The sequence below is a fragment of the Dendrobates tinctorius genome, unplaced genomic scaffold, assembly GCF_039654945.1.
Source record: "Dendrobates tinctorius isolate UK_male_01 unplaced genomic scaffold, ASM3965494v1 ptg000162l, whole genome shotgun sequence".
Lineage (NCBI taxonomy): Eukaryota > Metazoa > Chordata > Amphibia > Anura > Dendrobatidae > Dendrobates > Dendrobates tinctorius.
This window is the reverse complement of record NW_027361829.1, coordinates 16,241,901-16,259,325: the sequence shown is the minus strand read 5'-3', so window position 1 is coordinate 16,259,325 and position 17,425 is coordinate 16,241,901. Positions and strand designations below refer to the sequence as shown.

Genomic DNA, 17,425 nt, shown 5'->3' with positions numbered 1-17,425 from the left:
TCCACCTGCAACTCCACGCCTTCCAATGGTAACGAGGCTCTGATCGGCAGGGCCACCACCGTCTGCCCAGGGGGCAGCACAAGCAGGGGAGCCGCTAGCGCGATGACTTTGCCCCGAGCCTAGTCCTCCCGGCAGTCCTGGAGTACTCACGCTTCCCGCACCAACTGCTGGAATACCTGTCCTTGGGCCGTGCGGGAACCCCACTGCTTCAGGGTCTCATGCGTGGGATCATTGAGGAGCAGATTGCCGAACTCCCGCAGTATGTTCATGCCCAGAATGACTGGATGCTGCTTATTGGTTTCCCCTTGAGTCAAAACCACTCCTCTGCGGCCGAGGGATTTACCACACAGTGTCACCTGCACCCACACCACTCCGGCAACAGGGATCGGTAGTTGATTGGCGGCTACAAGTCTGATCATGGACCCCCACTGGGGTCTCGCTGCCTTGGGGAAATTCTGCCGGAAATAAGTTACAGGCATAGTTGTTACTTGCGACCCCGCGTCCACTAGGCACCGGACGGCACGGCCCTCGACTTCTGCCCATACCACCGGACACTTTGCGACCAAATCTTCGGGTCTTCCACCACCCCTAATCGTGGTTTCTGGCTCCGAGCGGCATCCCCCCCAGCCCGGAGCCCTCTAGTTTAATGGCCGCCAGTGTGGGTATCTCCCATGCCGCGGACACTCTCGGGCGAAGTGGCCCGACATTCCGCACTCATAGCACCGGGTCTGCGATAACCGGCTGCCCCGGGTAGGGCGAGGTCCCCAGGGACCGGGATTGAAACTAGGCCGTCCAGTCCCGGACTCGGTCCTTCTTTTCACTTTGGCCAACTCGCCCTTGATGCTCTTCAACTCTTGTTTCATCTCCTCTACCCATTGGGGCTCCTCGACTGCAATAACAGAGGCCGCCACACTCCGGACCTTCCCGACGGGGACCGCCATTCCCTGCTCCTGCTCTTGAGCGTGTGCTTGACTTCCCACGTTTGAAAAGTCCATACGTGGGTTCACTCTGATCTGCTCCCGTAATGCCTGCTTTATTAACGGGTCCCGCAGTCCAGTCACGTAGTCGCGTAGTGTAATGTCGATAGGTCCTACCCCTACGCCGTCCTTCCGTTCGATGGCCGTGTGTAACTCTTGGAGGACATTCATATACTGGGTGATGGTCTCCTCCTTCACCTGCATCCGACTGAACAACCGGGTCCTTAACTCTCCCACGTTGGTTGGGTCCCCATGGGTCTGTTCCAAAATCTGCAAAACTCTGCCAAAGGTGTTGCAGTGTCCTGGGGGCCTCAACATTACTGAATCCTGAGCCTCCCCGTCTAATGCCATGAGAGCTACTTCGTCTTCCAGGTCAGGAGTCATGGGTGCATCCGAAAGAGCCCCCGCATGCGCTCTGTCCAGCTCCATAGCATGGTATTGGAGCCGGAGAACATAGGCAGGTTGCTCAGCAAAGCCCCCAATGAAATGCTGGACCGGGGGCCCTCGTTATCTGTTGAGTTCATGCCCCTGCCCTGATCTGGGGCACCGTTGTCCGCGCTCAGAGACTGCATCCTGCTGACTACGCCAAATGTGGTAATAGCAGGTCTTCAGGATGCAGTGACAAGATGCGAGACTGAGTTGTACTTTGGGAAGTAACTTTTATAAATTGAAGCCACTAGGGCTATCCTAAGCAACCAAAACAAAGTAACAGCAATTGTCCTTGCAGGGACTCAGTACAACCAAACACTATTAAAGAGAACACGACTAACCCAGCAAAGGCCGGTTACTATAGGGCCGCGGTATGGACGACTACGGGTCCTTATTTCCTATAGTGTCACTTATCCGTCCTGACGTCCCTCGGAGTCTCTGATGAAGCTGCTTTGGTGTCGCAGCCACTGGGCCCATCTGATGAAGATCTGGCGTAGTCTTCGGGTGCTCCAACGCCCAGGAGGGGTAGGGGCACAACAGGCCCTGGGTGAGTCCTTTGATGAGGTAACCCCCTGGGAAGGCAGCGGGGCTCCGCTCTTTAGCGGGTTAAGGGAGACTCCAGTCCCCAAGCAGGGGTATGTCGCAGTTACGAGAAGTGGCGGTTGGTAGGCCAAGTGCACGGCCTGGGGCTGTGCAAAGAGTCTCTCTGTTAGTGAGGAGCAGGCCCCACCTGCCGAATGCAGCGGGGTGATGGCAGCTGCGGGCGGTGAAGGACAGGCCGCAGCCGCGGGCTGAAACGTCCGCGGGCGGCGGCGGGCAGGCCGCAATCGCGGGCTGGATTGGGGCAGCAGCGGCCACGAGAGGGAGCGGACAGGCTGCAACGGGCTGGAGCACAGCGGCAACGGCCGCGGACGACCGTGGGCAGGTCGTGACTCCGGGTTGGAGTAAAGTGACAGTCTCTTGTCGGTAAGCTCGGCGCTTCCTATCCAAAGGCCGCTGTAAATCTCCCCTCTGCTGCTGGCCTCCTCTCTGGTCACTGTTTGTTGCTCTTGCTCTCTCACGCCCCCACAGTCTCTTGCTCCGTGTCTGCCTTTCTGCTAACTGATTCCCTTGCGCGTTCCCTGCCCCTTTTATACTCGCCCTTCCCCTTGCTGTCCTGTCACTCTCAGCCGTCCACCTCCCTCCTCCGCCCCCCGGGTACAGTTCCCTTAGGAATCTAGATGGCGGTCCCCTTGGTTCCGGCCCGGACACTCTGTGGGGGCCCTCCTCCCTACACATTAATCTACATTTATCAACATTAAATCTGATTTGCCAAGTGTTTGCCCATTCAGACATCGTATTCAGATAGTTTTGCAATATTGTAATCTCATGGTCAAATTTTAGTATCCTACAGAGTCTGGTGTCATCAGCATAGACTGACACTTTAGCTCCAATCCTATCCACAAGGTTAAAGAGGTTCAAAAGAATCGAAAATATCACAGATCCCTGCGGTCCCCACTGCTGAACTATATCCCATTTAAAGAAAGTACCATTTATGACGACTCTTTGTTTACTGTCTTTTAGCCAATTCCTTAACCATCTGCATATAGCTTTCAATAGTCACTGTTTCTGTAGCTTCAATATAAGGCTGTTATTTGCTACAGTATCAAATGCCTTTGCAAAGTCCAGATAAATCACATCAGCTGCATTACCAACATCCAGACTTGCACTTACCACCTCATAGAAGCCCAACATGTTAGTTAGACACAACTTATTCTTCATGAATCTGTGATGGTTGTCAGTTATTATATTATTCTCTGCAATATATCTCTGCAGGTCATCTCTTATAATGTCCGCAAAAACTTTGCTCTCTACTAATGTAAGACTTACTGGACATAGTTACGTGGATCCATCTTCTTACCTTTTATATATATCTATACCACTTGAGCCATCCTCTAATCCTGTGGCACCACCCCTGTTACAAGAGAATCTAAGAATATGAGATACAGCGGTATGTCAATTACTGAGCTCAATTCCCTCAATAATCGGGGCTGAATGTCATCTGGACCGGATGATTTGTCAATATATAATTTGCTCAGACGCAGGCGTACTTCTTGTATTAAACTAGTTATTTCAACTTTCACTTTTGCCTTGTTGAATGATCTCTGGAACAGTCAGTTCATTGGTGATCACAGATGAAAAGTGCCTGTTTAACCCCTTACCGACATTGGGTGTAATAGTACACCGATGTCGGTATCCCCCATTTGATGTGGGCTCCGGCGGTGAGCCCACATCTTCTCCGGGACATGTCAGATGTTTTGAACAGCTGACATGTGCCCGCCATAGCCAAATCGTGATCCACCCTTGGCTATTAACTAGTTAAATGCCCCTGTCAAACGTTGACAGCAGCATTTAAATTGCGCTTCCGGCCATTGGGCTGGAAATGCGCACACCAGTGACCCGCGTCATGTGATCGCGGGTCATCGTTGCGTCGGGAGGACAACCTGAGGTCTCCTGGAGACGTCTATGGTTGTCAGTTCTGAATTGCTATGAACGCCACCCAGTGGTCGGCACTCATAGCAAGTCAGTAATTCTGCTACATAGAGGCAATCTGCTCATCACCTCTATGTAGCAAAACTGATCGAGTTGTGCCAGCTTCTAGTCTCCTATGGAAACTATTGAAGCATGCCAAAAGTAAAAAAAAGTGTTTAAAAATATAAAAAAAATTTAAGTTTAAATCACCCCATTCAAAATAAAACAATTAAAAAAATCACACATACACATATTAGGTATAGCATTAATAACCCCAGAATTACGTTTTTTTGGTCGTTGCGACATTGCATTAAAATGCAATAACGGGCGATCAAAAGAATGTATATGCACCAAAATGGTATCAATAAAAACATCAGCTCGCACAAAAAATACGCCCTCACCCGACCTGAGATCACAAAAAATGGAGACGCTACGGGTCTCAAAAAATGGCGCAATTTTTTTTTCTTTTTAGCAAGAGGGTTGCATTGACAATCCAACACAATGGGTAGCACTTTGAATACATTTTATAAGTGGTCATAGACTTGTAAATAACTCTTGAAAAAATAACGTTACGTTAAAATCAAGCACACCATTGTTTTTCTTGTGAAATTCTCAAAAAGTTTGATGTGTCACATGACCCTCTTTCCATTGAAAAAAATAAAATTGGATCCATAATGGCCAACTTCAAAATGGCCACCATGGTCACCACCCATCTTGAAAAGTTTCCCCCCTCCCATATACTAATTTGCCACAAACAGAAAGTTGATATCACCAACCATTCTCTTTTTATTTAGGTGTATCCATATACATGGCCCACCCTGTATAATGGTTTCATTTTATTCCTGGACATTTTGTTACTACAAGGGATAATTTTTCTACAGGATTTTAGCAGTATATCCATAAACATGTCCCATTTATGTTCAGTATCCCCAGTTACCATGACATGGTCCCAGTCTACATGATTTGTTGAATTCAGCTTTTCTAAAGTTACAGTTTTTTGCATTTCCCCTTTGAAATGTTTTGTTGAATATTACATTGAAACTTACCATATTATGGTCACTGCATGTCACATGCTCCCTGACCTGTAGATCTGAAATTGTATCTGGTCTATTTGACAGAACCAGATCTAGCAGGTAATCTCCACCAGTTGGTTCATATACCAGCTGAGAAAGGTAATTGTTCTGAACTGTGGATAAGAACTTGCAGCACAACCAGAAGATTCTATGTCCCACTGAATGTCTGGATAGTTAAAATCCCCCATATTAAGGACCCTATTATTTGCTGCCATTTTAATTTTTTGCAGCATTTCAGCCTCTACCTGTTCTGCTCTGTTAGGAGGCTTGTAGCAAACTCCAATTAGCAGCTTTCCATTATTGCCCTCCCCATGTATATTTACCCATACTGAATCTACATTGTCCCAGCTCCTCGCAATGTCATCACTGAGCACAGTTTTTAAGTTGGATTTAATTAAAATACACACCCCTCAACCCTTTTTGTCTTTTCCGTCTTTCTAAATTTAGATTAACCCTTTACGTTTGGAACACAGTCATGGCTTTCATCAAGCAGAATTTCTGTAACGTCCACCACATTGAATTCTGTGGCTGACATAAGAGTCTCCAGTTAATTCATTTTGTTTGCAAGACTTCTTGCATTTGCCAGCAGATATTTATAGTGGGTACGGAAAGTATGCAGAAGCCTTCACATTTTTCACTCTTTGTTTCATTGCATCCATTTGGTAAATTCAAAAAAGTTCTTTTTTTCTCATTAATGTATACTCTGCACCCCATCTTGACTGAAAAAAAACGAAACATAGAAATTTTTGCAAATTTATTAGAGAAGAAAAACTGAAATATCACATGGTCATAACAATTCAGTCCTTTTGCTCAGACACTCATATTTAAGTCTCATGCTGTCCATTTCCTTGTGATCCTCCTTGAGAAGGTTCTACTCCTTCATTGGAGTCCAGCTGTGTTTAATTAAACTGATAGGACTTGACTTGTAAAGGCACACACCTGTCTATATAAGACCTCACAGCTCACAGTGCATGTCAGATCGAATGAGAATCATGAGGTCAAAGGAACTGGCCAAGGAGCTCAGAGACAGAATTGTGGCAAGGCACAAATCTGGTCAAGGTTATAAAAGAATTTCTGCAGTACTCAAGGTTCCTAAGAGCACAGTGGCCTTCTTAATCCTTAAATGGAAGAAGTTTGGGACCAACAGAAGTCTTCCTAGACCTGGCTGCTCAGCCAAACTTAGCAATCGTGGGAGAAGAGCCATTCAGGCCTTTATGGCAGCGTGGCAGGACGGAACCTCTTCTCAGTGCCAGACATATGAAAGCCCGTATAGAGTTTGCTAAAAAAAAACACATGAAGGACTTCCAGACTATGAGAAATTCTCTGGTCTGATGAGACAAAGATAACCACTTTTTGGTGACCATTCTAAGCGGTATGTGTGGAGAAAACCAGGCACTGCTCATCACTTGCCCAATACAATCTCAACACTGAAACATGGTGGTGGCAGCATCATGCTATGAGGGTGTTTTTCAGCTGCAGGGACAGGACGACTGGTTGCAATTGAAGGAAACGTGAATGTGTCCAAGTACAGGGATGTCCTGAATGAAAACCTCTTCCAGAGTGCTCTGGACATCAGACTTGACGAAAGGTTCACCTTCCAACAAAACAACCTAAGCACACAGCTAAAATAACAAAAGAATGTCTTCAGAACAACTTTGCGACCATTCTTGACTGGCCCAGCCAGAGCCTTGACCTAAACCCAATTGAGCATCTCTGGAGAGACCTGAAAATGGCTGTCCACCAACGTTCACCATCCAACCTGACAGAACTGGAGAGGATCTGCAAGGAAGAATGGCAGAGGATCCCCAAATCCAGGTGTGCAAAACTTGTTGCATCATTCCCAAGAAGACTCATGGCTGTACTAGCTCAAAAGGGTGCTTCTACTTAATGCTGAGCAAAGGCTCTGAATACTTATGACCATGTGATATTTCAGTTTTTCTCTTTTAATAAATTTGCAAACATTTCTACATTTCTGTTTTTTTCTAGTCAAGATGGGGTGCAGAGTGTACATTAACCCCTTTCTGACCTTTGATGTACTATTCCGTCCATGTGCCCTGGGCCTGGATGGAATAGTACATCATACGCGATCAGCCTTGCTCATGAGGGAGCGCGGCTGATCGTGGCCGGGTGTCAGCTGATTCTCACAGCTGACACCCGTCACTAAGTGCCAGGAGTGGTCACGGACCGCTCCCGGCACTTTAACCCCCGGAACACTGTGATCAAACATGATCGCAGCATTCCGGGAGCATTCAGAGGGGTTGTCAGCTCTGACAGCCCCTATGCCTCTGGATCGGAGACCGCACGGCATGACGCGGGGTCCCGATTGCCCTTATAGTAACCCGATGTTGTCATGATGACATCCGGGTTACCAGAGCTCAGAGACTTCCTGTCATGCACATATAAGCGATCAGCCTGCACCAAATGAGTGTCCCATAGTGGGACACAGTGTAAAAGTTAGAATGAAATTTTTTTTAAATAATTGTAAAAACATTAAAAAAAATAATAATAATAAAAAAATCAATATTTATTCAATCAATAAATAAGTATTTAAATTAAAAAAATCTAAACAATAAGGCTAAGTGCACACGTAGCAGAAAATGTCTGCTGGAAAACCTGACTCCCTTCCCAGAAACCGCTCGTTTTTTTCTGCACATTTTCTGCGCGTGTTTTGCTAAAAAAATGCGCGGTTTTTATGTGTTTTTTTTCCAAGTGTTTTCAAGACGCATAGAAATAGCCAGAAACGCGGAAAAAATCTGCGAAATTAATGAGCATGCTGCGTTTTTTACCGCAAAGCGTTTTTTCGTGGTAAAAACTCATCAATATGCACAAAAAGTGCAAAATGCATAGAAATAAAAAAACGCTAAAAAAAAAGCTGTGTGTGAACACAGCCCAAAAGTACACATGTTTAGTATTGCCACATCTGTAATGACTCAACCTATAAAACTCTCCCACTAGTTAACCCCTTTAGTGAACACCATTAAAAAAAAACAAGGCAAAAAAACAATACTTTATCATCATACCTCTGAACAAAAAGTGGAATAACACGCGATCAAAAAGATGGATATAAATAAACGTGGTACTGCTGAAAACGTAATCTTGTCCCGCAAAAAACACGCTGCCATATAGCTACAACACCAGAAAAATAAAAAAGTTATAGCTCTCAGAATAAAATAATGCAAAAATAATTATTTTTTCTATAAAATAGTTTTTATTGTATAAAAGCGCCAACACATAAAAAAATTAAATAAATGAGGCATCGCTGTCATCGTACTCACCCGAAGAATAAAACTGCTTTATCAATTTTACCACACGCGGAACTGTATAAACGCCCCCAAAAGAAATTCATGAATCGCTGGTTTTTGTTCATTCTGCCTCCCAAAAATCGTCATAAACATTAATCAAAAATGTAATTTGCCCGAAAATGGTACCAATAAAAACGTCAACTAGTCCCATAAAAAACAAGACCTCACATGACTCTGTGGTTCAAAATACAGAAAAATTATAGCTCTCAAAATGTGGTGATGCAAAAACTATTTTTTTGCAAGAAAAAGCATCTTTTAGTGCGTGACAGCTGCTAAACATGAAAACCCGCTATAAAAGTAAATCAAACCCCCCTTTATCACCCCCTTAGCTACGGACAAATAATAAAATAAAAAAATGTATTTCCATCTTCCTATTAGGGTTAGGGTTGGAGTTAGGGTTAGGGTTAAGGTTAGGTTTAGGGTTGAGGCTAAAGTTAGGGTTGGGGCTAAAGTTAGTGTTAGGGTTGGGGCTAAAGTTAGGGATTAGGGTTAGGGTTGGGGTTAGGAGTTTGTTAGGGTTAGGTTTGTGATTAGGGTTATGGTTAGGGTTGGGATTAGGGCTAGGAGTGTGTTGGGGATAGGGTTGGAGTTAGAATTGGGGGGTTTCCACTGTTTAGGCACATTAGGGGCTCTCCAAACGCGACATGCATCTGATCTCAATTCCAGCCAATTCTGCGTTGAAAAAGTCAAGTGACGCTCCTTTCCTTCTGAGCTCTGTCATGCACCAAAACAGTGGTTTACCCCCACATATTGGGTATCAGCATACTCAGGACAAATTGCACAACTTTTGGAATCCAATTTCTCCTGTTACCCTTTTTAAAATTGGACAAATTGGATGTGAAGTAAATTTTGTGTGATAAAAAGTTAAATGTTCATTTTTTTTAAAGCATTCCAAAAATTCCTGCAAAACACCTGACGGGTTAATAAACTTCTTGGATGTAGTTTTGAGCACCTTGAGGGGTGCAGTTTTTAGAATGGTGTCACTTTTGGGTATTTTCTATCATATATACCCTTCAAAGCGACTTTAGGTGGTCCCTAAAAAAATGGTGTTGTAAAAATGAGAAATCGCTGGTCAATTTGAACCCTTAACATAAAAAAATTTTGGTTCCAAAGTTGTGCTGATGTAAAGTGGACATGTGGGAAATGTTATTTATTAACTATTTTGTGTGACATATTTCTCTGTATTAAGAGCATGAAAATTCAAAGTTGGAATTTTTTCACAAACAAACGCCAGTCATATTGAAGAAATTTTACCACTATCATGAAGTACAATATGTCATGAGAAAACAATGTCAGAATCACCAGGATCCATGGAAGCATTCCAGAGTTATTACCTCATAAAGGGACAGTGGTCAGAATTGTAAAAAATGGCCTGGTCATTAACATGCAAACCACCCTTGGGAGTAAAGGGGTTAATGAGAAAAAATGAACTTTTTTGAATTTACCAAATGGCTGCAAAGAAACAAAGAGTGAAAAATGTAAAGGGGGTCTGAATACTTTCAGTATCTACTGTAATATTATTAGCACATTTATTACTACTACTCACCTCCCTACATTCCTTGCATATCCCAACCTCCCTAAATCCTCACTGACCCTACAGTCTCACAATCTGTCTACTCTATCTTATTTGCACAACTACCCTCCCTCCCCATATCCTAGTTTAAATCCTAGTTTAAAAGCTCCTCCATCTCTCTTACCATTTTTACCCCCAGCACGGCTGCACCCTCCCCATTGAGGTGTAGTCCGTCCCTACTTGTAGAGCCTGTAGCAGACAGAGAAGTCAGCCTAGTTTTCCATGAACCCAAACCCTTCCTTCCTGCACCAATTTCAAAACCACTTATTTACTGTATCTCTCTAAGCTCCTGCTGCCTTTCTAGTGACTCTCGTGGCACTGGCCATATTTCTGAAAACACCATCTTGGAAGTGTTGGCCTTTAGCTTCTCTCCTAGCTCCCTGTAATCATTTTTAAGGATACTTCAACCTTCCTCTAACTTTGCCATTGGTATCAACCAGTGTGTACAATGAGCCCTGGGTTTTCCCCAGCCTAACCCAGTAATCTGTCTATCCGATCCTTAATGTGCCAAACTCGAGCACTGGTCAGGCAACACACTCTTCTGCATTCAGGATCTCAGCGACAAGTGACCTTGTCTGTATGCCTAATTATAAAGTCTCCTACCACCATCTTAGAACAAATGCAAACTGGACATAGCAGGTCATATTTATATATATACAAGGTTAAGCAATATTATACACATCAATTCTTGAAAGATGACATATATGTGCTGGGGAACTGAATGGCAGACCAGGATAGTACTAATAAATATGAAGAGAGCACCTAACATTGGTCAAAAATGAGTATGGGGCATTGCATAGGTAATAAAACACATTTATTAGACAATGGGTGGCAATAGGTGGCTCTACATGCAACAGAGGTGGGCGCTGCACTTAAATCGGGAACCACCAACTAGGCAACCTCCGTTGCCTGGATATTTACATAGTCTCATTGCCCACACTATTGCCAAGCATATACTATTGCTGTATATGCATGGTAATGCTATTGTTTTTACAGGTTTATATTAACTATCTGTGTGCATATCTTTGTTTATAAAAAAAATGGGTAGATTGTGGATTTAATCTGCGCTGCTGAATGATTCAACGCTTTTCAAAGTACAAGACTTCTTCATCAGGAACACCACAATTGATTGTGGTGTTCCTGATGGAGAAGTTGTGTACTTTGAAACGCGTTGAATAAATCCACAATTGAATGGCTACATGTTTTGGACCTTGAATCATTCAGCAGTGCAGATTAAATCCACAATCTACCCAATTTTTGGATCTTCAGTTGGTCACGAGTGGACCGGTGGATCTGCTGCAGCGGAAATCTCTAGAAGCCTGTTTTGTGGCTCAATCTGTTGAGTACAATACTATCATTTCAATCATTTGTTTCTCGGATAAGACCCTATTGCGCTATTTTCTCCAGCAGCATACATTGCACATCTTTATTTAGCATCACTCTAACACTCTCCTTGTGTACACCAATCCTCCACATATGACACCAATGTCGATTTACATATGATTAGATTGTCCGCACCAATCCCACCAGTTTATTTATGCAGACTTCCAGGCAACATGCAATCACAGACATATTTTCATTCTGGTTTAATATGATTCTCATTCCATTGATTTTCCACTAGGATATTGATTTTCCACTAGGATATTGATTATGCAGTGCTGCTATTAAATGAGATTATATTTGACCAGTTTTGTGACATTGTTCAGTTACCTCATATCATCTCTCTGTGATCCCCCTTTATTATTATTTTTCATTCCTTATTTTATCATCTTTTTTCATTTGCATTTAATTACTGTTATACAAGTGCGGGCACTCTGTTGCATACAGTGCCACCTATTGGCACCCATTGTCTATTAAAGGTGTTTTAATTCCTATGCAATGTCCCACACTCATTTTTTGACCAATGTTCAGTGTTTTCTTCTTGGTTCTTACTACCAGCATATGTCTGACCTTTGCTGCACTCCTATTTCCATCCGTTCTACAGCAGTCATTTTCTTGGTTGCTATGAGCAATGTCCTGCTGTAGTGATCCCAGTCCTGGCTTTTATTCCTAACTAGCTAAAGAGCCCGGCGTTACCTGGGCATAGTAACCAACTGTGGTTAGTTATAACAAATTATAATGATTATATTGCACATAAAAACAGTTCACATCATATATTCAACACTACAGATTAGCAACACAAATTAACTAAACAATTACCCAAGTATTGATTGTATTTTATTTTCAACTCATTCAAGAGCCTTTTGATAAACAACATGTTTGGTTTTTCCTTTCGGTGCAAAGATGAACAGATTTTTGGCAGTTCCAAATCTTGAACAGATCACGTAAAGTTGACCATGAGAAAAGTATGGAGATTGCAAATAGATCCCTACTACTTAAATCGATCCCTACTTCTTTCAAGGACTGTCCCTGAGCATTGTTAATGGACATTGCAAATAGCAGTTGAACTGGAAACTGGAGGCGTTTAAAATAAAAAAACAAACCAGATGGATTGAGTGGAATTCTTGGAATGAAAATGTCCTCTCCTTTGGTACATCCTGTTTCTGAGCTGTGTATCTAACACTATCCTGTGTGATAATTTCTGCTGAGCTGTGTACCTAATCCTCTCCTGTGTGATACATTCTGGTGAGCTGTGTATCTAATCCTATCGTGTGTTACTGACTGCTCAGCCGTATATCTAATCCTATCCTGTGTGATACCGTCTGCTGAGCCGTGTATCTAACCCTATCCTGTGTGATACTGACTGCTGAGCCGTGTACCTAATCCTATCATGTGTGTTACTGACTGCTCAGCCGTGTATCTAATCCTATCCTGTGTGATACTGACTGCTGAGCCGTGTATCTAATCCTATCCTGTGTGATACTGACTGCTGAGCTGCGTATCTAATCCTATTCTGTGTGATACTGTGTGCTGAGCCGTGTATCTAATACTATTCTGTGTGATACTGTGTGCTGAGCCGTGTATCTATTCCTATCCTGTGTGATACTGACTGCTGAGCTGTGTATCTAATCCTATCTTGTGTGATACCGACTGCTGAGCTGTGTATCTAATCCTATCCTGTGTGATACTGACTGCTGAGCTGTGTATCTAATCCTATCCTGTGTGGTACTGGGCTACCCCTGCAGTCTGTGTCAGAGTGTGGTCTGTGTTGGCATGGTAATAAATTGTGTTATTTCCAGCTTTACAGAAGGACGATAACACCATAGAAATGAGAAGAATAAAAGGCCTCAGTTACCACAACTGTCTACAAAGGAAACTGTTGCTGATAGCAACCAATCACAACTCATTTTCATCTTTTAAACAGCTCTGTGACAGCGTGGCGAGTTTTGAGTGGCAACTTTTGTGTTTCGACTTTTATGTGGAATGTGTGCTGAGGGTGGTATATGTGTTGAAGCACGTTGTAGTGTGTGACGCATTTTGTGTGTGTGTTCATATCCCCGTGTGTGGTGAGTATCCCATGTCAGGGCCCCACCTTAGCAACTGTACGGTATATACTCTTTGGCGCCATCGCTCTCATTCTTTAAATCCCCCCTTGCTCACATCTGGCAGCTGTCAATTTGCCTCCTGTCATGATCCAGGATGGGGTTTCGCTTTGGCCCGTCCTGGTCTGACTGGGGGTTTATTGTTCTGCCTCTCCCTGGCAGAGGGTGGTTATTTAATGCTCACTGAGTTAGTTGACCTCTTGTATACGTGTGCCTTGTGCCTGATATCTTGCTTGTTTTGTTTTGATCCGGTCCTGTCCCTGTTACGAGTCCCTCTTGTACTGCGCTACCTCTCGTGTATGACTCTCTGCTTGTGACCCGACTTCTCTCTGCTCGTCCCCTTGGTTCTGCGTCGCCCTCTTGTGGATGACCTTTGGCTTTGTCTGACCTCCCATCTGTTTATCCCTCCTGTACCTTTCTGTCCGTACTGTGTATGAACTCCGTTTTGCCTGACTCTGAGTTTTCTGTCTTCTCTGAAAGCAGGACGCTAAGCCCCGCCCCCTTGCAGTCACGTGACCGTAGGTCCCGTGCAGGCTTGCTAAACTTCATCACTCTGGTCCTGTGCACCTATACTTTCTGGCTGTCCTGATCCCCAGGGGTCCCTACAGTGCGGGTGAGTCCCTGCTCAGCGGAGGCTGTATGCCGGCGCTGTCAGGATCCTGATACCTCCAACACTTTTCCTTTCACTTTTTCCCCATTATGTAGATAGGGGCAAAATTGTTTGGTGAATTGGAACACGCGGGGTTAAAATTTCACCTTACAACATAGCCTATGAGGCTCTCGGGGTCCAGACGTGTGACTGTGCAAAATTTTGTGGCTGTAGCTAGGATGGAGCAGATGCCAATCCCGGACATACACACATACATACATACACTTTTTCCCCATTATGACCTAGGGGCAAAATTGTTTGGTGAATTGGAACACGCGGGGTTAAAATTTCGCCTCACAACATAGCCTATGACGCTCTCGGGGTCCAGATGTGTGACTGTGCAAAATTTTGTGGCTGTAACTGCAACGGTGCAGATGCCAATCCCGGACATACACACATACAAACATAGAGACACACACACACACACACACACACACACACATTGAGCTTTATATATTAGATATCAGCCAAACAGGAATATTTACTAGGTTATGCCAGATCAGGACTGAGCTCTCTTGCACTTTTCTCCCTAGCCCTTCTGTTACCCAGCTACCTACTTATGGGTCCTGATCTTCCCCACCTCCACCCTCCTCCATATCACTGACCCCAGCCAGCGCAAATTCAGTGAGCTCTAAACTCCTCTCCAGGTTTGCAAAGCTCCTGAGTTGCAAGCTGCATATTTAGATCCTTTCTCTGGGCTTCCAAACATGTATCTCGCTGACATCGACTGCAGTTATATTCACCCTCAAACGGCAGTTCAGTGCATGCATACATCTCACAAGATGCACACCGGTAGCATAAACAGTGCAGAAAAAGCATAAAATCAATGGAAAAAAGCAAAGTATATGGAGCGCCTGCCACGGCCGTGGGGTACTCGGTACCGGGCTGGTTCTCAAAGGGGAAGTGTCACGGCAGCGGTGACATGGTCCGTGGCCCTGGGTGTCCAATGAAAATGTTGAATAAAGTTTATAGGAGAAGATTTAAAAGGGAATTAGTTTGTGACGCCACCTGTGGTACTCGGCAAGTGAGGTGTTAGCCGACGCTGCTTCAGAGTCCGCTGGGGCTGATGGTGATGGAGCAGAGTTGTTACAGCTCTCCACAGGTAGAGCTGGGCCCCATGGCAACTGTATGTGTAAGTGATGAGATTATGATGCTGGTTGTAGTGCAGGGAAGATGGTATAGCAAACAAATCTGAGGACACAGTGAGGTTATAGTTTCCTTTACCTTTACTGGATGTATAGAGGTGCAGACCAGAGCACTCCTTACTGCGCTGCTCTGAGACCGTAGTGCTCTGCAGCCACGGACTCCAGTGTCCAGTTCTTGTGCTGAGCTCTGGGATGAGCGTGACCACAGCCTCTCTTCCCAAGCTTACCTATACTTTTCTCTTCCTCTCTGACTCAGAATGCACTCCAGTCTGGGGACAAGCGTCCAGTCCCCCAGTACTGACTGACTGAAACTCTAACTACCTTCCTCCTCCTGACCAGAGAGAGCAGCTCCCCTGAAGTCCAGTTCAGAGCTCCCCCTGCTGGCCCAGAGCATGAACTGTGTTGCATGCTGTGTATGCCTGGCCAAGGCATCCCTTCTTGCTTCAGGCCTGATATCACCCCCTTTGAGGGAGGCAATGCCATTGTGGCAACCAAACTCCTGGGGTGCCACATATACACTTATGTTAAACTATGATATTATGTTTAACTTTGCACTTATCTTCAGCCCCGGATTTAAAATGCAGCCCCCGCTTCATTCAGCAGCCTCATATAGAGTCCCAGGAACTTGTAGTGCTCCAACAAGCCACAGTCTCCAGAGATGATTTTACATGAAAGAGGCACTACCAGTGTGATATGTAATGGCTGCTCTCTGCTCTCCTTATCTCACTTCAGAGCTGTGTGTGATTATAACTGCCACATCTGCAGGTTCCTCTCAGCTTCCATCTCACAGGCTGGCAGTACTGAAATATTTTTACAGTACAGCAGAGCTCAAGAGAAGCAAAAAAGTTTTGCAAGAAGACAAAGTTGACAAAGTTCACTTTTCTGTGTTAGTTATATGACTCACACTGGTAACACCCCCGTTTATTTAAAATATGCTCTGGAGATTATTATGCATATCTGTGTCTGGCCCATAGCCTATAACAGCTCATTTACATATAAGAAAAACATGGATTTCTCTGGAATAAGACATTGGATCACAGATACCAAGGTATAATTTTATTCAATTTCCTAGAATGTGCAAACCCATATAGATGGCTTTGATCCTACTGACATATTCCCTTTAAATTATTACTTGCTAATGTATTTCAAGTATTTACTCTGTGTCTTCTATCTTTTATTAGCCTTCACTTAGCAAATTACACTTATCAAGAGATGAAAGGATAACATTTAATTTTGGTGATAATACAAGCATCCACTTGACTGGATCTTATTTTGAAAGGTACAGGTATGTATGAAATAAAATAAGTATGAATTGTCAACTAAACACTTGTCATATGAAATGTTGTTTTGACTACTTGACGTTTAGTTTAGTTAAAGCGATCCTGTCACCAGGTTTTCCCAATATAAAGTATGTTCACCACCTCTAAGGCCTCTCTAGGAGTATTCTAGTAAGCTGTATATACAGTAGGTACGGGAAGTATTCAGATCCCTTTAAATTTTTCACTTTGTTTCATTGCAGCCATTTTATAAATTCAAAAAAGTTCATTTTTTCTCACTAATGTACACTCTGTACCCCATCTTGATTGAAAAAAACCCAGAACTGTAGATATTTTTGCAAATTTACTAAAAAAGAAAAACTGAAATATTACATGGTCATAAGTATTCAGACCCTTTGCTCAGTATTGAGTAGAAGCACCCTTTTGGCTAGTACCACATGAGTCTTCTTGGGAATGATGCAACAAGTTTTTCACACCTGGATTTGGGGATCCTCTGCCATTCTTACTTGTAGATCCTCTCCAATTCCATATGGTTGGATGGTGAAAGTTGGTGGACAGCCAATTTCAGGTCTCTCTCAATTGGGTTTAGGTTAGGGCTCTGGCTGGGCCAGTCAAGAATGGTCGCAGAGATGTTCTGAAGCCATTCCTTTATTTTAGCTGTGTGCTTTGGGTAATTGTCTTGGAAGGTGAACCTTCAGCCAAGTCTGCGGTTTTCATCCAGGATAACTCTGTACTTGGCAGCATTCATGTTTCCTTCAATTGCAACCAGTTGTCCTGTCCCTGCAGCTGAAAAACACCCCCATAGCATGATGCTCCCACCACCATGTTTCACTGTTGGGATTGTATTGGGAAGGTGATGAGCAGTGCCTGGTTTTCTTCACACATACCGCATAGAATTATCACCAAAAAGTTATATCTTCGTCTCTCATCAGACCAGAGAATCTAATTTCTCATAGCCTGGGAGTCCTTCATGTTTCTTAGCAAACTCTATGCGGGCTTTCATATGT

The 17,425-nt window shown here is 44.0% G+C and overlaps 1 protein-coding gene across 1 annotated transcript in view; it reads left to right on the top strand.

Moving 5' to 3' along the window:
• Positions 1-17,425, top strand: part of PKD1L1 (polycystin 1 like 1, transient receptor potential channel interacting) — a 901,078-nt gene that overhangs the window by 118,183 nt on the left and 765,470 nt on the right. The window contains exon 10 of the mRNA XM_073549827.1: positions 16,323-16,426. Within this exon, the coding sequence (XP_073405928.1) occupies positions 16,323-16,426 (104 nt within the window). The remainder of the gene's footprint in view (positions 1-16,322; positions 16,427-17,425) is intronic.